This window comes from Antennarius striatus, chromosome 3 (assembly GCF_040054535.1).
Source record: "Antennarius striatus isolate MH-2024 chromosome 3, ASM4005453v1, whole genome shotgun sequence".
NCBI lineage: Eukaryota > Metazoa > Chordata > Actinopteri > Lophiiformes > Antennariidae > Antennarius > Antennarius striatus.
In genome coordinates this window covers 17,380,440-17,401,231 of record NC_090778.1, presented here as the reverse complement: position 1 = coordinate 17,401,231, position 20,792 = coordinate 17,380,440, and the positions used below count along the sequence as shown (strand labels likewise).

The window sequence follows — 20,792 nt, the reverse complement described above, 5'->3', positions numbered from 1 at the left end:
ATATATACGTGTGTGTGTGTGTGTGTATCAGTTTTTTCTTTTGATTGTCATGATTTGTGGTCAGCAGTGGAGTGATTCCTTATGATATATGTTGAAGACACTGGGTTGAATGAATGGCTAAATCTGCTATATTTTTGAGCACGAACAGTATTCATGTTGGGTCTATCCTCACAGATGACCCTAATAATCCTGCATGTCTGGGTTACTGTTATCATCCAGGTGTTTTTCCCAACATATTTCCTCTTAATCGGTGAAACTCAAAATGTCATGCCCTTATTGCAACATAGGTCAAAGCTGACTAAAAGCTGTCATCATGGAATGTGCCCAGTATTATCTCCAGTTTAGCCTTTCATTCAAGGCCTTTGTTGATTGATGGGTTTTTGTTTTGCTGCGGTTTTTCCTGGGGATGTCTCTCGCACAGCAAAAACTGTGTTCTGTATTAGACACAAGTGAAAATCAGTGTAATTGCACTAATTGCAGCCAATTTCTCACTGAATGGAACCCACTGTCACGTTTCACAACAAGCAAGGAAGGGGAGGGGGGGGCATCTCATGGTCCCCCAGATGGAGATGAAAGAAAATAGAGAAAACATCATCCCAGTGATTGTTCAGCATTCAGCCAGATGGACGGGCTTGTAATTTTAAGAAAAAAATAAAGGAGATGAGAAGAAAAACAGTAGAAATTGATTTGAGGATCCAAATCGTGTAACCATGTCACGGGGCCAGTGTGAACACCAGGGCCCCCATTTCTCATTCAGATCTAAAATGTTACGTTATCCTGAGTGGCAGCCTTAATGGTTACCCAAGTTCCTCCTGAACTGAGTGAACCCCAACAAAACTTCTTTGTCAACAGCTGAGGGCCATGATGGTGAGTGTCAACAAACACCCTGAAGGGGATTCCTGTGTGCATTCCAGTGCCCCTTCACTCAAATAATAGGGGGGGGGGCATCATGTGTTTCTGCCAAATTGATTAAAAAACAAAAACAAAACAAAACCCAGTGGCAACACAATGGAAGGCCCCAATAGAAAACCAAGGATGCTGCTAATTTGTTAATCCAGTACCAAGCTGATCATTTCAAGGAACCTCCCACATGATTTTCTTGTTCCTTCAACAAAGGGGCGTTATCAACTATGTGTGGCTTTCTTGCATTCAAATGCATCTTGCAATTATCTCTCCACCACTGCTCCTCCACACCTCTTTCATGTCCCCATGTTTACCCATCACATCTTTGCTTCCTGTTCTTTCATCGGTCTGGCTTGCCTTTTAAGATGTTCTTTTTTTTTTGTCTGAATCAATGAATGAGGGCGTAGTGTCTGAAAATCATCTGCGACTCCTCTGTACACCTCTTTCTTACCTACGTCTACCTCTCTTCTCCTTCAGTTATTTCTTTGAGCCCACCACTCTCTGCCCCTCCTTATCTACCTCACTCACTGGGTGGTCCTTCTGGGAGTTAAGACTGACCTTTCAACTTCACTTTGACCTGTGACCTTGTTGTTGTGGGCGCCTACACTTAGGCCACAATAGCACCTGCCACTCACTGACTTCCCATCCTCTCTGCACAGCATCCCACCCTTGCATCAACACTCTTCTCCTCTTCTTTTCACTCTCTCCTTTGTCAGACGCATTCCAGGGTTATATAGGGTATTCTCAGAGAACACACACTGTCTACATTCAGTGGAAACTGTTGGAAGAAGGGAGAGACGGGAAAGCTGTAGCCAACCAAAACTTCAGTCTGCACCATTGAGGAGGAATTCCCAGGTTCAGACATTCTCAGGTGAATCCATTGATTGGTTTCTATTTAAATTATGTCACTGTCTGTGTTCACTTTATCTGTCAAACAAAGTTACTCACAACTGTACATTCCATTAATAGCCATAATAGTGCTATGCAGTATACCTGTAAATATGGACGTTTCTTTGAAAAAACAAGAATGGGGGACATCTAGTTACCCTTGTTCATTCCTCCTCATAAAAAACGCATTGACAGAATTACAAAGAAGTTCACACATTTCCTAAGAGCATAAAGTGTTTTTGCAGGAGTGGGGGGGGGGGGGGATCTGTGCACTCAGACACAGTTTTTCTGGTTTTCCTGTGATTCCGTGAGGTGTGATTATCCCGGTCTGGCTTCCTGTCTCTGAAGGTAGTCCAGCCTGTATGGATGGACCAGAGATCAAGTTGTTCAGCTCCGGGTGCACACTGCCATCTAGTGGTCACATTGAATTCTGTCCTCACTATTCTGTCCGTTCACACTCACACAGGTAAAGATTGATTATTCTTGAACGATTCATTGACACATTTTTATTGTTATGGTTTCCAGTATTCTCTTCAAAATGAGGGGAGATAGAATCATTCTATAGACCATTGTATTTTAAGGCAGTCTAGCTGAGACATTGCTCAACTCCTCACCTAATGTGCCCCTGGTTTCGCAATTGTTAAGTTTTCATTGCACAACACAGAACCATTGTCGAGATAAAGTGAATCAGTCGAATCATGATTACTCATAAATGAAGTAGTATTAACGGAAATTCATGTGAATCTCTCAAATAAGGATGTAATAAATTCAGGAAGTTAAAATTAGAAGTGCATGATCAGAACACTTACTACACTTAAGAGATTCCGTGGTATTTAAATAGTGAAAAAACAATTTTGCCTCCCAATTTAAAAACTTTCTGACAGTCACAAACAGAAATGATCTCAAGTAAAATGGTGAGCATTAATCCCCAGGAACAGTGTCTGATTATAAAGTCAGCCACACATATATTTTCTGTAACCACCTAGACTCGCAATAGGTGGACACTGGACACAGTCTGGGTTAGTCTCCAGTTCAACACACATGAACATAAAATTACACTGAAAAATAGTGTGATTGCATTCAGATTTAACTTCCTCTATAACTCTTATGTCCATCCAATCGTGAGACAAGGAACAAATTATTTTCACAATTTATAAATTTTTCTTTGTTATAATGGAGAGCATAATTGGAAATGGGTTTTTTTTGTGTGCATTCACTGTGATCAGAGACCAGCTTGTCTCACATGCTGCGCCACCACGTGGTCTAAATATAAAAGAAACTATGTGCTAGACTGAATGAACGCCTTTCAAGGAATTGCTAAAATGCAGTATTTCCAATGACATTTTTACATTATCACTACTTTATCCTACAAATCAAAACTATTAAATTTCCTCCAGAAACAAGCTGCAAATAAATAGTTGGGGTAAACTATTCACAAATGACAAACTAAAGATAAAACCAGACTAAAGGAGCAGAGAAATGCAATAGGATGTTCTGGGCAGCTGTATTAGGGTTGGTTGGTACAAATAGGTGGAAATTTCAATTGAAGGTAGCCCAGAGACTAGAGACCTGAACATATACAATATTTAAAAAAATAAAATAGTTGCATTCAAACTGAGAAACTTGGATTTAAAACTGAGCACCATAATATCTATTGGCACGTGATGATCTTGGTTCTCACATAAAACTAAATCCTAATCCAGTCCCACTTCTCCCCATAGCCAATATTTACCATTCCAATTGCCACCTGTATCAGGAGGAGCTGGTGCTTGTTTGGTGCTCCCCATGTGAGAGCAGGCCACTGGTCTACCCCCCATCCTCTGCATGCCTACAGAACCCTTTGTGTGCAGCCCTGTACAATACATGTGCATGGCATTAGAGTGGAAAAAAGCTATTTCCCTAGAGGGATCAACAAAGGGATTGATTATTATAACAAGTGCTAATCATGATTAAATTCAAGTAAATGCTTGGTTTTGAAATCCACTGTGTAAATCCAGAGACTTTGATAAAGAATTTTTTAAAAAAAACAGAGTCAAGAGTTCCAACTGCTCAAAATGTTTATTTCTTGGGAAATTAGGGTTAAAATTAAATTAAAATATAAAATTTAGATGGGTATGTCTTTCTTTAAACAGAAGTTGTTGACAAGGAGAGTAAGAAACCCACCAGAGGAAGGGAGGGAGAGAGGCAGGAGGAAAAAAGGAAACTACAAAGCAAGTTTGATGGGGAACGAGCCTGTTCATTCAGGAAGTTATGTATAAAAAAAGAAAAGATGACACAGATGCAGTTAGTTATTATAAACCCCACCCCCATCTTAAATGTCCTCATATGCAATCAGTGCTATAGCTCTCTCCTTTTCCTTTTTCTGTTTTTTTTTTTTTACAGGAAGTTTTAGATCATTTTTTTCACACGTCCTTTCACAATCATAACCATCATCTCTGAATTAATGTAACATCTTTTCCTGCAGTTTTGAAAAAAGTAAACAAAAGTCCTTCAAAAATAAAATGCAACCACATTTCATGTTCTACTATTACATATACAGTATATATATATATTTATATATAAATACATACATAAATATCTTACATGTACAACCAATTCTGAAAAGGGGGAAAGAGAGAACCCAAAAAGACGTAATGAGGACTTGTAGAGGTGGGTGGTCGGGGGCAGAAAGCCCCAAGGATGCTCAATGTGATGGTAGTAGATCTTTGTATTTTTGTTTTGGGTTTACACACGTGCACGCTCACACACAGCCTTTTGGGGATGGTGGAAGTAAGGGACATTCCTTAGTTGGCCCAGTAGGGGGAGCTGCCATAGCTGGACTTGTTGCCTTGGGTCTTCTGCTGCATGCTGTTTGACTGGCTGCGCTGCCCAGGGCCACCCTGCAAGAAAAAACTAGAGTAATTCATGTTCAAGACCAAAAGGCCACCATGAACATCTGTAAGAACATCTAGGGGCCCAACTTAGGATATAGTATCTTGTAGACAAACAGAAATGAGTGAATGTTCATAAAACTACCAACTTTCTTCCTTCCTTAACCCTGATTGGGCAATAACGCAATGCGTATTTTACCTGTGCATCTTGTGTGAGGTGATGATGCAGCAACTGGGAGTGGGGCTGTTGGTGTGGAGGCAAGATGTGCAGAAAGGGAGCAGGGGCATATCCAGGGGCACCCCCTGGGTTTAGAGGCCCTGTTCCACCCAGTGCTGAAGGCAGGCTGAAGGGAGGCGGTGTCCCTGTGTGGAAGCCTTGCTTGTCAAACGACTGAAGACACAAGAGAGAAGGCAAGAAAATCAAAAAGTCATCAATCAAACACAAGGTAGAGGATGCTGTGACAATATATCTAGTTTACAGCAGGAAGAAAAGAACTCAATGCTTCCAGGGAATGTGGACAAATATGGACAAGATTAATTTACATTATAAGTGAGAGACTCCATCTGTATCTGTAGGCTTTTTGTCCGGTGGAGAGCATAAATGATGCTTAAAACCTGCGTTGCAGACCTCGTTTCTCTCTTGTAGCACTGAATAACTAAACACTATCAAAATGCTTACCACGCCAAGGGTCAACCAAACTACTTAACATAAACTGATCTTGTGCTGTGGTGGGTCGGTTGGTTAGTGTGATATTTTACGGACATGGATTCAGTTGTTGGGAATTTGTTTATTTAAATGTTCCATGCTCAAAGCTTAAATTATTTGACTCAACAAGATGATAGGCTGTTGTGTACAGATTTTCACATTTTTATGAAATAGGGAAAAAAAGTCACTCACCTGAGTTTTACTGTAGATTGAGCCTCCCATGTCGGGTACTCCACTAGTACCTGACCCTGACAATCCGGGTGCTGAGAGAAAACAGTAGAGAAGGGGAATGAAAGAGATAAAAGATTGAAATTGAAGATGGAAAGACAAAAAAAGAATGATAGAACAACTGAGTAAAGTCACTGTTAGATGCATAAAGCATTAAATGTTCATTTCAACAGTTAGTATGAGGGGGGCCAGCCAATAGGAAGCAGCATTACAAGTGAGGAGGTGCAGAGGCATGGTTCTTTTTTCATCCCTTTGCATGTATCCATTTATGTGCACATCAAAGTACAATCACACACGTGCAAATACACACCTGTCTCCTGAACACTCTTCACTGCAGAATCATCTGCAATTGTGAGTAATTCTGTTTTCTCACAGGGAAATGGCCACTAACTTTGTGCGTGTTGTCACAGTGTGCGCACGTGTTGTGTATGTACCTTTCCCCGGGCCGCTGCCTGCTGACTTGGCCTGTGATTGGGCAGAGCCTCCGTACCCTCCCTTACTGTACTCCCCGTGGGCTTGAGACAGGTCATCAAAGGCTGAAGGAGGAGGATGAGGAGTTGAGAGGAAGGAAGAGAGGAGGTAGAACGAGCAGGAGGGAGTAGATGAAAGAGAAGGGAGAGTAAAGAAGAGCAAAAAGGGCAGATAGAGAGTGGGGGGGAGGGGTGGGGGGCAAGGGAGAGAGAGGCAGTAAGGTAACCTGGCTAGAATAGAAGCTGTGTCCACATTGAGCCGCCTCACACTTCAGCAGGGGGTTTAAGCTATGCATGCAGCACAAGCAAAAAACACCCACAGACCCAATTCCACACGCACATGCAGAATTTGGTGTACACATATAAAGACTTGGAAGATGTCTCCGCCTCCCTCCACTCTTCAAAGCAATTTTTTTTTTTGCCATGGTCTAACGTATCATCACAATAGATCACGCCTCGCAATCCTCGTAATTGTAAAAACTAAACTTCACTTTTTTAAGTTCTGTTTGTGACTAATGATTTGAAATCATCCACCATAGTTCAAACAGACATGCACAGGTGTGAGGGGGAAAACCTGATATGATCGTCACAGGGGAACTCTCAAACAGTACAGTGCATTGTTTGCAAACCACATCAATCAAACCAGTGTTGACACTCGTTTTGGTCCTGCCTTTACCTGCACCGTATGCATGCTGTCCGTAACTGGGCTGATGCTGTTGGTGGTACTGACTGGAAGGGTTGGCTAGCCCCATTGCAGGCTGCTTAGCCGAAGCAGGAGGAACAAATACAGTTCCATACTGGAAGGCTGAGGGAACTCCAGGCACGCCAGCGTAGTATGGAAGACCTGAAGGATAGCGAGTTTGAAATATAATGCGATTAATGTTTGTTTCACAACCGGATTTCAGCAAAAATAAAAAATGGCCTATCATTAAAATGAAAAGCATTACTAACACTAAGAAGTCAAAAGGACGACAGTTTCCAAAATGGGAATTTCCTGAGCAGTGAACATGAATGGAAATTCATTGAGCAATATCCTTATTGTTAAAAATGATTTATATTCATATATATGATTTATTTCTTTTTAATTTTGCTCTTCCTAACCAGTGTATCCATAGCCAGGGGGCAGAGGGGGGTTGAGGAAGGCCTGGTTCTGTGTTTGCTGCCCCTGGCTCTGTCCTTGGCCCTGCCCCTGTGTTCCTGCCTGCTGGGCCTGTTGGGCCTGTGACTGCACCCCAACTGTAGACAAACTGGTTGGGGGAGCTGGAGATGAAGTGTCATTCCTGCCAAATTTTGTTGCCTCACCTGAAAAACAGAAGGGAAGCTGAAGCAACTAAATCAAACACAATTTCAGCATAGAACTTTGCCATATACAATAACGCAGTTATAGATGTAGACGATATTTGTCTGGTACTAAAAATTAAAATTAAAATAGGATAATTCTGAGTGAGTCAATAGCTTATATCTTGAAATAAGATCAGAAGACTGAATGTAAGATTTGACTTACCCGAATATGGATTACTGGCTAGACCATCTCTTCCAGGAATAGCAGCTGTAGTACCAGGAAATGTTACACCATAATAGTCCTGTTTAAAATGAGAATAAACATTATTCAAATGTAAAATATCATCCTCGCATCCCATACAACATAAATTACAAGTTTAACAATTCCAACTCACCATTGGAAGTCTAGATTGCAGCATTTGCAAGTCCTCATACCCATAGATCTGCTGTTGAAAAGAAGAAAATTGAAGGAAAATGTGGTGATTGTCTTTTAACATGGCTGGCATCTCCACTAAAGCTCACTGGCTATAATGCACAGACCTCATGTTTGATTGGTCCCTGATAAAAGCTCAACACTAAAAAGCACTACAGGAAGGGGTCAAGTTACCGTATTTTCCGCACTATAAGGCGCACCCAAAAGCCTAAAATGTTCTCATAAACCCGTAGTGCGCCTTATAATCCGGTGCGTCTTATATATGGATTAATATTCATGTTAATATTGGTTAAAAACATGATCGCTGAAAAAAAGCCGGCAGTCTGGCCGCCAGTCATGCCGCACTCCGCCACCAGAGGAGCCCCCTCACAAGGCACTCGGGCCCACGCCCCCTAACAACGGAAGTCAAGGGGCGTCACCGAAGTCCCGGCTCTGACTGAGCTGCTCTCAGACGGTAGAGCAGACTGTAGGAGCACCGGTGATTACGTAGCAAAACATAAGGAACTTTCAACAATTCTATTAATAAAGTTTGACTGACTGACTGATCTCAGTATTTACTAACTATGTGGCGTCGGAAATAACCCACTTTAAATTTAATTGGTCTTCTGTCATCTGGAATCTAGTGACGGTCCATTTTATTAGTCTGTGGAAACACACGGAGAAACTGGCATGAAGGTGAATGAAAGACCCTCAAAGCTGAACTTCCAGCCTTTTCTGAAATTTCAAGAACAGAGTCACTGCTAGACAAAGGTGCCAACGGGTGTGCTGCATTGATTTATAAATGTAGTTGATAGCTCTGGGCGGGCGGCGGAGGGGTGCATTCAGGCTTGTGTATTCTGTCTGCAGCGACGTGCGGTGAGATTCACGGCGGTGAGACATCGACGTTAAAGTCAGTTCTAGGAGTAAAACAGCGTCATATTTGCCAGTAAATTATCAGCCTGACATTAAAAACGAATTAAAAAATTGTTTCGGACACACAGCAGCAAATAGCTGCACCTCACCTCCGACTGGACTACCGATCGATCGAAACAATATTTAATTAATAAACGAAGATGAACAACGGAGCTTAAATATCTGCTTCAAACTTCAGATCAGGAAATAATCTGCTCTGTTCACACTGACTACACTCATAATGAATTTAACCAGTTTTTAATGTCAGGTTTTTTAATATGCGTGTTGACTTCTTTCTAAGATGCCAAAGTGATCAAGTGATCAGGTTTCCTTGATGAGGCTCAGAATGGCTTATTGACATAACAATAGGAGCCATTCAAAGGTAGTCAGGAAGTCATGAATGCAATCATGACTGCCTGAGCAGCGCGGCACTATCTAGTGGACGGATTGCGCAACTACAGCCGCTACAGTTAAATTTTATTTATTTTTTATTGTGGGCGCCTTATAGTCCAGTGCGCCTTATAGTGCGGAAAATACTGTAATCTTCTTGAAACAAAAAGGGATGAACACAGCATAGTTACCGGGTAAGCAGGGAGCAAACCTCCAGGGCCCATGATGTACTGGTTGGCCAGAAGAGGTGGCACTCCTTGGGCCAAGTTAGGAGGGGCTTTACCTGGTGGAGAGGAGAAAAACAAAGGTAATTTAGATGTAAAGAGAGTGATAATAACCCAGTTAAAAAACTATGGGATACTTGTTTACAGAATTCAAATGAATTTGAATAGATTTGTAAAACAGAGTGTCACAAGAGCATTTAATGTGAATTAAAAATTGTGAGCAATAAAATAATGTGTTTTAGGATATTTTCTTATGCCATGGTCGAAGATTCCCACGTCGACCAATGACCATACCAGAAGTGGCGTTGAGCAGGGGCGCTGTGCGACTGCCAGCAGCTGAGAGTGTGACGCTTGTGGTGTTCGTCCCATTTTGAGTTAGTCCTGGCGCTCCAGGGGGTTGTAGGCCATTGGTGGTTGAGCTGCTGACAACCAAAGGAGCAGAAGGACTGGGATTGACAGCATGGCTGGACATTGACGAAGAAAAGGTGTGGATGTTGCTGCTACTGCTGCTCTCCTCGTTACTAATCTGATGGGACGATACAAGAGTAGAGAGGCTGCATGAGAAAGGATGTAAATAGTGCTCCATAGGTCAAAGGCATGGATGGCATCACAGGAGCTAATCATCATGTTTCCTGAACAGCCACTGAGATGAACAGAAAATATCACTGTGCTCAACAACAAAATTTTACGGCACAACAACCGCTAAATTGCACACTTACAGCGAGGGAGGAGCTTGTGGTGAGGGCTGATCCAGATGAAAGAGTACTGGTCACATGACTAAGAAGACAGTAAGAATATTCTGTTAGTCAAATTTGATTACAACAAACATGCTTCATCCAGGAAACATGGACAGGTGGATGGGAGATTCAGTGCAAAATATTTCCACATAAACGATTAAGATATGTGCTTGTAGACATCATTATCTCCAGATATTAAAGGAGGGACACAACAAAAGAAACCAAAAACATCAATCTTACCTGCTGAGTGAGGGGATGGATGTTGAGTGGGAAGGGGTAACTGCAGGTGAGGGGATGTGGTGGATGGGGCCACTGTCACTCGTCATAACAGGAGACTCAGTTTTCACTGTTCTAGATGTTGATGATGGAGCTGGTTGAAAAGACAAAGAAAAATGATAAGGGATACCCTGGCAGTCAGCCAAAGCTGTGTCAGTAACCGTCCTTTATCACAGACCCTATCAGCTCACAGTTTTTGCATTTACATTAGCAGACCTGGTACCTTTTACTATTTTTGGTATCACCTCTGATGAGGGTCCAAGTGAACCAAGATCAGGCAATGTCAACTACTGGTAAGTCATAGAGAATAGTCGCTTCCATGTATCAGCACCAAGATACAGAATAAACCAAGGTAGTCAGAGACTGCAACATCCCGTGACTCCCCAGAATTCAAAATTTTACCGACCTACTTGCATAGGTCAAAGATCAAAGCTAGTGCTCTGACCTACTTTCATAAATCAATGCACTAGCTTTGATCTATGGTCCTACCCACACTGGCCATTGGTGTAAAAGAGATATAAGAGACGATCAGTCTTAACTTAGGCCGGATGACTAAAACACGCTGCAGCATTAATCACATTTATCCACCTCTACAAACAGACTGGAGCATTATTCTGTTTCACCTCAAAACCCTGCATACATTCTGCTTTCTGGACCGTGATGGCTTTCAACTGAGATAAACGACTATCAGAAAGGCAGCTCTCCACTAACTCATTTAACATCACTGGAATGGCTATTCCACTTCCTGTTGGTTGCAATTATTGTTATACTGCCTTCTAGTATACACTCAGGTATACTTCAATTGAACTGACAGTGCTGCATCACTTACTGTCTTGCGTGCTCTGTGTCTTCTTTCCACTGTAGCCATTCTAGGACAAGAAAAATGCTGTAAGTCATCTTAGAGTCGTCACTTTTGTCGGGTGCTAAGCAGAAATTGGGCTTTCAAGGCATAATAGTTACATTAGCAGTGGTCAACATCATTTTCTCATTTGTGTCCTCATGCAGTGAAAAATAATCTCACCGTGAGCGGAGCAGCTGAAGGCACATCTTTGCTCTGAGAAAAGCCCAGATGAGGTGGAAGGGACCTTGGACCACTCTCTACACGGCTGGCTGCTGCTGGAGCTGTGGATGAGGGTGGAATGGCTGCACTGGGAAGACCCAGAGAGGGGGAGGGTGTAGCACTGGGTAAGCCAAGAGATGGTGATGGGAAATTGGGATCTGATACGGCTGAGGGTAAGGTGGATAAGCTGCTCATGTGTTCACTGTTGATAGGATCAAGAAAAGGGATGATCAGCTAGGATAAATATATAAACATACAGAAGAGGCATTTATAGTTTAAAAAAATTAAAACCACATTCTCTTAACATCAGCATCTTATACCTTGTGATTTAAAAAAAAAAATCATAGGTTGGATTTCATGAGGGACCAACAAATTTCTACACTTTGGAAATTTAAATGCTGTTTCTTCAGATAATCAGAAAAACCTGTCCCCCAGACACCCACCTCATTGATCCTGGCTTAGAGAACATGCTGCTCTGTGGCTGCTGTGTGGGAACAGCTGCAGGGACAGACATGGGAGGTGGAGCTGGGGCCTGGGCCTGCTCTCTGGCCAATTCCGTCTGTGCCATGTCTACCGTCCCGCCACCAGTCTCAGACCCAAAGTCTAGAGCTCCAAACTGGAAGTTCAGGCCAGATACATCTGCAGAGCCAGGCATCTCTACTGCCGATGACGGGATCTGGGTAGACAAAGAAAAAATAAGTAAAAATGGGCCTATTTACTTTGATGAGATTAGTTTAACAATTTGATAACTAATTTTTTGTATCACATATAAATTCATTTACCTAACAAAATCAATTCCAACATGCAATCGAGGAAAATTATATTTTATAAACATATTTCTTGAGTATTTCCATTTTCTGTTACTTAATACTTCGACTGCAACTGGACAAACTAAAGATTGGAGAACACCATATTACACCAAACATGTACGAAAGGAATACACTCAAAAATTTTATCTTTGATTAATAATAATGGATTAGATTTTTATAGTGCTTTTCTAGACACTCAAAGCGCTTCACATCAATTCAGTCCTCATTGATGTGAATGAATGAGGACTACACATGTAGCCACAGCTGCCCTGGGCCAGACTCACTGTCCCAACAGCCTCTCCGACCACCACCGGAACATTCCCACATATTTACACACCAGTGAATGTCACCACTGGAGGCAAGGAATGTCAAGTGTCTTGCCCAAGGACACAGAAACAGAGGACTGGGGGACAGGGATTCAAACTGCCAATCCTACGATCATTGGACGATCTGCTCTACCACCTGAGCCACTGCAACCCCATTGAGTTTATAACATTTGGGTTTCTGATAAAAAATGAACATTCAAAACAACTTACTTTTGAGGGAGGAGGTACTCTGCGCCTTTGTGTTTTCAGCTGCCGTTGAGGGACTTCTGTGATGGGCGGCTCCATGGCTGACAGCTTCAATCCTGGAGAAGCTCCATCTCTGACAGTCGGGACGGAGGACTCATGACCTACAGGAAGCAGAAGGTGTCAAAATGTGCCTTGTATGTCAGCTTTGTAGCCAGTATTTTAGTGTCACTGATTTTAATGCGGTTACAAATAACGCATTACATTTTAGTGCTTGCTCAAACTTTTGCTTGTTGCTGAGTTAGTGAGTTACAATTGCAAGATTTTGTGCTCCTGCAAAATTGATACCTTTTAATGGCATAATATTATAATGTTCTGCACTCATACCTGGTGGTGTGGGAACCTGTGGGGCATGCAGGTGAGACAGGCCAAGAGGCTCTGTGGCGGGAAGGTTGGTGGCCTGTTGTTGCCTCTGAGACAACTGGCTGAGCACCATTGATGGCTCTGGCTGAAGCTTCATTTCCACTGAAGATAAAAGAGATGCTTGTTCAACTATTGCAGGTAAGTGCAGCATACCTTTTGCATTGTTATGAAGAAGAACTACTGACATAGATGTTTGTGTGTTATGTTGTTTGGTTTTAGATAAACTCACTGTGTTGGGCAGTAACAAGGCCATTCTCAGCTCTCTGAGCCTTGACTTCCACCGGGGGAGAAGAGGAAGAAACAGGGTTCTGTACTGGAGGTGGTCCTGCACCTTTGGAAACATTCCCGTTGCTGGTGGTGGACAACGTCTGACTGGTTCTCTGACCAAGCCGTGGCCCGCTTGGTTGTTCTGGTGTCCTTATGTCAGAGGCAGGCGTCGGTTTAGGTGCATTCAGGGACCCAAAACCAGAACCCAGAACTGAAGACTGGCAGGATAAAAAACACAACAGAAAAACCTGAATAAACTTATACCAACAATCAATATGTAGTCACGTAACGATGCATGCAAGTGTTTGCTGGTGCTTGCAAATATGCGGCTGTCTGTACCAGTGCAGCATGTGCGTAGGTGGTACCACCAGAGGCAGCATGGGCATAGCTGTTGGCTGTGGCGTGTGCGTAGCTGTGTGTTGCAGTGCGTCCATTGTGGTGGGAATTGGTAAACACCAGACTTTGGCCCAGATCCTCAGCTGAGGGGCCATCGACGATCGCCCCCAAGTCAGAGTCCCCAGAACAGCCCACAGCCTTAGGGAGTAGGCTAGCCAGATCCACGCTAACAACAAGGAAGTGATGAGTGCCAAGTGGTAGGGTAGTGGTATGGGAAGAAGCACACGGAGAAGATAAATAATTTATTAATTTATCACCGTCAAAAATTAAGATGCAGTGTTTCTACTGAGTGGGCTGTGTGCAGAAGGGCTTACTTGTGTCCAGGTGTGATGTGGTTTGCTGGAGCACAAGAGGCAGTGAATACTTTGGTCTCAGACAACTGCAAAAATATAAATCAGATTAATATAAATATATGTGCTGCATTGCAAAATAATTAACCAGAGCCAATGATTATTAAAACAAATTGAATCACTGCCTTTTCACCAACAGTATTCAGTGACAGCAGTCAATAATCCTAAGCATGAGTAAGGTCAGCGTATGACTCTTACATCCTCATTCCAGTCTTCTGAAGTCCAGTCTTCCAGTTGGCCTGCCCATGTTCCTTCAGAAACATTAACAAAAAACAAAAACAAGTTCAATACTTTACAACAAAAACAACAACATCAAAAATAAATAGACTCCTGAGTCAAACAAGGCTTGAACGGAAAATTACAACATTCTCTCACAAAAATAAGAATGGTATCTTAACAGGAAACCTTGCAGCATCTTCTATTATTCTCCTTACCCGTTCCCTCAGCAGGTTCATTGCCATCCCCTTCCCATGTCTCAGTGCGAGCTCCAGAGTTAGCTGTGTAATCAGCAGGATTGAAGGTGCTGAAAGAAGTAGCGGAAAGAGTTAAACTAACTAACAGAAAAAAATGTTGGCTGTTCTTGCCACTGACCGCTAATGTTAATTCAAGCAAATGAGGATACTGGAACTTTATTTTTCCTTTTATTTCTCTTTAAAATATCTGCTAATCAATAACTCTACCGCTCTTCTATTTGAAGGTTAAGATTTACGTTTAACAAATGTTCTTACCCCATTCCCTGGGAGGAGAACCGGTTACCAGCAGCTGCTCTTCCTCTACCACGGCCTCCTGCCCCTAGATACACACGAAACAGTCACATGACCTCTGATGACTGGCCCTTGTGAGCGTCAACTTTAGATGGATACTTTTGCTTTAGCTTCATTACAAGAAAAACCTATTCCTCTTATCCACAATGCTTGCATACAATTAGGTATGCTTCCAGCTACATCCTCACCAAAAGACGAGGCACAAGATTTTAACAACACCTGTCATTTTGTGTATGCCTCACCTCTGCCTCGCCCTCTGCGTCCACGATCCCCCCCTCTTTCTCCTGGAATCACATCAAACCCATTCTCCTCCAACCGGCCTGGTATACAGCAACAATAACAACAACAAAAACAAGAGGAAGAAGAGATAAAGATTTTAATAAACTCATCATTATTAATGAATATTCAGAGTAAAGCTAACTTGATAGGTAATCAGCATAACTTAATCACCTCAAAAATGTTTTTAAAAAATGTGAACTAACATTTAATGACATCAAAAACAGTCTGCATTTTGAGAGTATACTTTAGCAAAATCGAAAGGAAGCTGACAAACATGTTTGATCCCTTTCTCACCTTCACGCACTCTGCTGATGCCTCTGCCCCTCCTATTGGACCCCCCACGTCCACGACTAGCCTCCCTTTCTCCCTTCTTCTCCTTGCTCTCCTTGATCTCTGAGGATCCTCCTTCTTTTCCAAGGCTGCGCTTCTTCCCCACAGTCTCCCAGGAATTCTGGAAAAGGTTAACAAAAGAGGACTGACTTTAAAATACACATAAAATGTGATGTATTTACTTCAGTGCATGGCATTTTGGTGTCTAAACAAGGAATATAGACTGTGCATGTTTAATATAGACTCACTGTGTCAGAAGTACTCTCCAGCAGGAAATTGATGGCTCTGTTAACATCCTCATTGCAGTCATGCAGGGCTACCATGCACTCATCTTGAGTCTTTCCGGTTACCTCAATCAGCTGCAAGTGTTCAAACCAAAATTTAAAAAAAAACGTGTGACTGTCTGAGAACCTAGTCAATCTGATGGTCAGAAAATGTATTTGTCCAATTATGTGCTTATATACATCACCTGTTTGACTTTGTCCTCAAAGTCTGCATCATTTTTGTCATAGATCATTTGGGCTAAACGAATCTGTTCTGCTGTTGCCTGATGAATAAACAGGGTTTAGTAAGAAACAATAAAATAGGAACATAAAGAGTTTAGTGTCATATTTATAACCCAACAACACATCTAAGAGGAAGACACTGTATTTTATTCATTTGTTCAATGGCAGACAATCCTGAGTTGTGTTCCATGAGTGTTCCAGGATTTTTTACTAGATAGTCTTACTCAGCGGTCCCCAACCTTTTTTGCACCACGGACCGGTTTCATCTAAGACAATATTTTCATGGACTGGTCTTCATTTGCTCGATAATCGTTAATGACGCCAGGACAGCTGTAGTCTAATAATAAATCATACGCAGTGGTTTCATGTAAAATACAGACATCAAAACTTTTTTCATAAATTTATAATCAACATCTCTGTAAATAATTGTAAGAATATATTAAAAAGTCAATTGAAGTGACTGCACTGATGAGGTTCATTTTGAAATATAGCGACTTACAATCAGTCTATTCAATGTAGGAGAAATACTGATCATTTCCAATAAAAGGGTGAGCAAGTCAATCACATAATAATAATTACAATAATAAGAATTAGTGGTTGGGGACCGCTGATCTAGGGGTAACGGGAGACAATGACACCTGAAGTGTGTTCCGTACGTCCAGTCTACTCCGTAGTTTGGTTTTCTTTACAGTCACTGCAGAAAATCCCGCTTCACAAAGACAGGAGGCAGGGTTTTCGACACTTTTTTTAGTGATCTCAGGATAATCTGGCGCAGTTGTGGGTGCTTAATTTAGGGGTACCGGCTGATAACCTGTCACGTGACCGAGACCTATTCAGACGGGACAGATGCATGCATTCGTCTGTGTGTCATTCCGCAGACGTCACTTTTCAAAATAAAACATCTTTCAGACTCCGAAATAAAACATAAAAAATGTAACTTATTTTTTCTTTCTGTATGGTCAGCTACCAAATGACCCATGGACCGGTACCGGTCCACGGCCTGGAGGTTGGGGACCAATGGTTCCATATGGTTCCTAACTGGTTCCATATAGATAGCTCAATAGGGTACTTTTGGCTCAGGGAAACTCACATTGGTCTGAAATTGCCAGGCTATGCCTTGGTTGTTGCATAACCCCTGTTCATGAAATAGTGAAAAAAGATTTTACCCTGTGGTATTGAAGGGGAAGATAATTGTTATGTATATCGCTTGTTTTTATTTTAAAGTCATTACAAACACTAACTGAAATAAAAAGGCAGTCAGAGAATGCAAAACCCTGCGACCTACCCTGATCTACTTTCAGGGTAGGTCTTACTGGCCTTCTCCCTCGTCCTTCTATCTTATCTGGTTCCTGAGTATACAAAAGTTGAAATTTGACCTCGACCTTGTTTTCTCAAGGTCAAGGCCATCATCTCATTTTCATCCCCTTTGCCGCCCGAGTAATGTGCTTTTTGTTTCGTCTTTTTACAACGGTTGCGAAGATATCTGGTAGACAAACGAACGGACGAACGAACACTGACTCTAACAATGAATACATCACCACTTTGAAGCGGGATGTAAGAATTGTAGCAAACCATTGTGATACCAGGCCCCAAACATTACACCATATAGGGTATACTGACAAGTCTCGTGAGAATTAAAATACACTTCACACTCATTAAACATTTCTTTCAGTGTCATTGTAAATGAATAAGAATCTTTAATTGTATTTTAAAAAATCTATTTTATACTTATCCAGGAAGCTTCATTTGGTGAAATGTATGTAAAACGGTGAACCCCTACCTGTTTCTGTTTCTGTGGCTGTGTTGTTTGTGTGGTTGTGGGGAGAGTTCTGTCCCGGGTCCCCCGGGCCTGATTGCTGACCACTGATGTCATCATATACAGTATATACAAAACAATGTATGTACAAAATAGAAAAATCTGGGGACAGGGGAAAAGAAATTTCAACTGTGAGATTTGTGCATTGCATCACAATTAAAAAAACAGAATTATGTACCCAACGCAATGTACTGCGTATAAGCAGCCTGTGACTCACTGTTGTCAAGAATACCATTTAAGACTCTCAGCCCATCTGTAGCCCCCCACCAAACACACACACACACACACACACACACACACACACACACACACACACACAGTTAAATTTAGCCAGTCAAAATGGGAATGTTCGGGTGTCAACTTACAACCCTTACTAAGTCTCACACACAGAAAACTCGAGTATGAACACATTCATGGCTAACTTAGTAAGACTTAACATCTTTTCGTCGACAGCCAACACCGCAACAATCACAACAGTCACCAAAGAGATTGTTTGGATTTAATCCAAGCGAAACGGTGTTCAAGGAAACCAAAAGCCTACAACTTCCCGGGGTCGGATTACATTACATCCACTTACTGACTGCTCTAATGTGGTGCCGGGTTGATAAACCTCCATGTGAGGGCACAAAAAGCGATCAAGATAAAATGACAATGTTGGCAGAAACAAACATCAAGACACAGCCAGGAAGTAATTAACTCCTGCGACCTACGTGTTGGTTACTACACTTGTTGTTTTTCAGGCATCCACGTTTAAGACAAGTGATGACTTGATCGTATTCTTATTTAGAAAGTTAAAAGAAGCTCGACGGAAATATGAGCCGCATCGGCTAACATTCACAGCAGCGTTGGGTCGGAAAAGCTAGCTCAGGCTAGTTAGCCTGGCTAACCACTCGTCTTTGTTCAGTGTGAGGTGCAACCTGGTCACATATCATTTAACTTCAAAATTAAAATGGATTATTTGTAACGCTAGTACATTAACCATAAAATTTGTTGAAGTACTTGCTAATGTGATTTGTGTACATTTCAAAGCACAACAAATGAAGAAAAATTGACATATACCAGGTGCGAAGATGTGATAGATGCGTCCTTTTGTGTACACCAAGGAATGCTAGCTTAAAATAAGTAGCTTCATGTATCGTCAAAGTCAGATTTGGATACACTTAGCAGCAAAATGACCTAACTGAAACCAAAAACTACAGTACTACGATGTCGTTTAAAGCTCTCGCTGTCCATTACTTTAAAACAGAAAAACGTCTGTCGAAAAAAGCGTGGCCTTTTATGTTGTGTCAGGCTAACAGATATAGATATCAGGCTAACGTTCTCCGGCACGTCGGCCTGTCCGCACACAATGCTGGCTAACTAGCTAGCTGGCCAGCGAGAGAACAGGATAAGCGGTTTCTCTTGACTATGCAGATCGATTTTCTTCAAAATAATTAAAGAACACATAGAATTAGACCCATATGCCGACGAACGGCACTTAAATGAAAAATACTCCCACGAAGAATCTTTGTATTGTCTATTACCTGCTAACACGCGTCGCTCAGCCACCAGCAGATGCTGTCACGTGACCTACCTCACCGTTGTTCACGTTGTGAAGTCGTAACTACCAACCACAACGCTCGGCGCGGGTCAGGTGGTACAACATCGCGCCCTGACATGCGCAGTTCCGTCTAGGAGCACTCCGCTCTTCTCTGTTTTGAGTTCGTGTGAAAGCCGTAAATATCTATGGAGCTTCTGCCCCTCTGTCCGGCAAATCCAATATCTGAACCGAGATCAGATTTTTATGATGGAATATGCTTTTAAACTTCATGTCTACTGAGAAGTAATGTCGTCTTCCTTTATATGTTTTTTATTTTATTTTTTATTTTATTTGATGAGATGTAAGAGCCCACCAGGTTTGGGGTGTGGGAAAAGGTTCACATTAAAGTCAGCTCTGGTACAATTTGGAGGCTGCAGAGGACAGTTGAAGTCACTGAAAGAAAAGAGAAAGAATGTAACTTGAAACATAAAGCAAATTTTTCTATTCAAATATCATACCGAGGATTGTCTCACACAGGGTTCTTGTTCTTCAACATTATACTTCAATAATATTCTTTTCACGACTTCCATAATAACTAAATATGGAGATCAAACGCCTCTCAAAAGACCTTAGATACATGACCAGCTAATACCACAGAGAATAAATATCATTCAACAATCAACGAGCTGATATGTTAGAATTGCAATCGACCAGGTTTTCACATCCCATTAACTCACATAAATTTTGTGTGAGTATTCTATTTGATGTCTTGTGGTTCCAACATAATTTATATTGAAACTACAGATAGATTATAACAATACAACACAAAAAGATGTTTCTGTCACCTATTCCAGCTACTGTTTGAAGCCACAAACTGGATGTTCCGTGTTACCTTTATCCAGGCATTTAGCAGTATCTTCCTTGGGGGGTACTACTTCTTATGCACCATGTAAATCTTGTACTCTGGTAGCTGAAGGATTACTTTGTTTTATTATACCATATCATCTTGTTGATCTCTGTGACGAGTCCTTATTGCAGTATCCTCATCCCCTAGCAGATCTTCTGAAGGTACTTCAGAACCTTCAGAAGATCTGCTAGAGGAACTGGAGCCTCCAAGAAATACTGATCTCCAGTATTTTTTGGAGGCTCCAGTTTTTCAGTTTGGCTTTGGTTTGGGTTCCAATCGTCCTTCCCAGGTCAGCAGCTTTTGTGTTGAAGCAGTTTATATCTATTAGAGCTTGGTACTCAATCTCAGATTGTGGGGGTTACAGATGTTGAGACACTGAGCTAACAACTGTTTCTTTTTCAAGCTGTGATTGTGGTTGTGAAAAGATAAATAAAATACTAGAAAAAAAGGTAGATCAGCTAAATGTTCATTATACAGTATATATATATATATATATATATATATATATATATATATATATATATATATATATATATATATATATATATATATATATATAT

General features: G+C 41.6%; 1 protein-coding gene and 1 non-coding gene across 4 annotated transcripts; both read right to left on the bottom strand.

The window, feature by feature from the left end:
- Positions 1-4,026: 4,026 nt before the first annotated feature.
- Positions 4,027-19,394, bottom strand: LOC137592670 (ubiquitin-associated protein 2-like). Of its 3 annotated transcripts, XM_068310986.1 has the most exons (30): positions 19,330-19,394; positions 17,771-17,908; positions 15,954-16,031; positions 15,733-15,843; positions 15,449-15,605; positions 15,118-15,195; positions 14,840-14,903; positions 14,546-14,634; positions 14,310-14,362; positions 14,076-14,140; positions 13,705-13,927; positions 13,328-13,583; positions 13,063-13,200; positions 12,703-12,839; positions 11,801-12,033; positions 11,319-11,559; positions 11,127-11,166; positions 10,262-10,391; positions 10,004-10,061; positions 9,579-9,810; positions 9,252-9,343; positions 7,742-7,792; positions 7,570-7,648; positions 7,167-7,367; positions 6,742-6,909; positions 6,030-6,131; positions 5,906-5,938; positions 5,560-5,630; positions 4,861-5,052; positions 4,027-4,670 (listed from the first exon to the last, which is right to left on the bottom strand). In XM_068310986.1, exons 2-30 carry the CDS (start codon positions 17,864-17,866, stop codon positions 4,575-4,577), a joined length of 3,564 nt encoding a protein of 1,187 aa, XP_068167087.1. In that variant the 5' UTR covers positions 17,867-17,908; positions 19,330-19,394; the 3' UTR covers positions 4,027-4,574. The 3 variants fall into 3 exon arrangements, with proteins under 3 accessions (XP_068167087.1, XP_068167088.1, XP_068167089.1); XM_068310987.1 differs by lacking the exon at positions 5,906-5,938; XM_068310988.1 differs by lacking the exons at positions 5,906-5,938; positions 6,030-6,131.
- On the bottom strand, positions 10,142-10,213 carry LOC137593269 (small nucleolar RNA SNORD121A). Its single transcript, XR_011035106.1, has one exon. It is a non-coding gene; the product is annotated as a small nucleolar RNA SNORD121A (small nucleolar RNA).
- Positions 19,395-20,792: the final 1,398 nt, after the last annotated feature.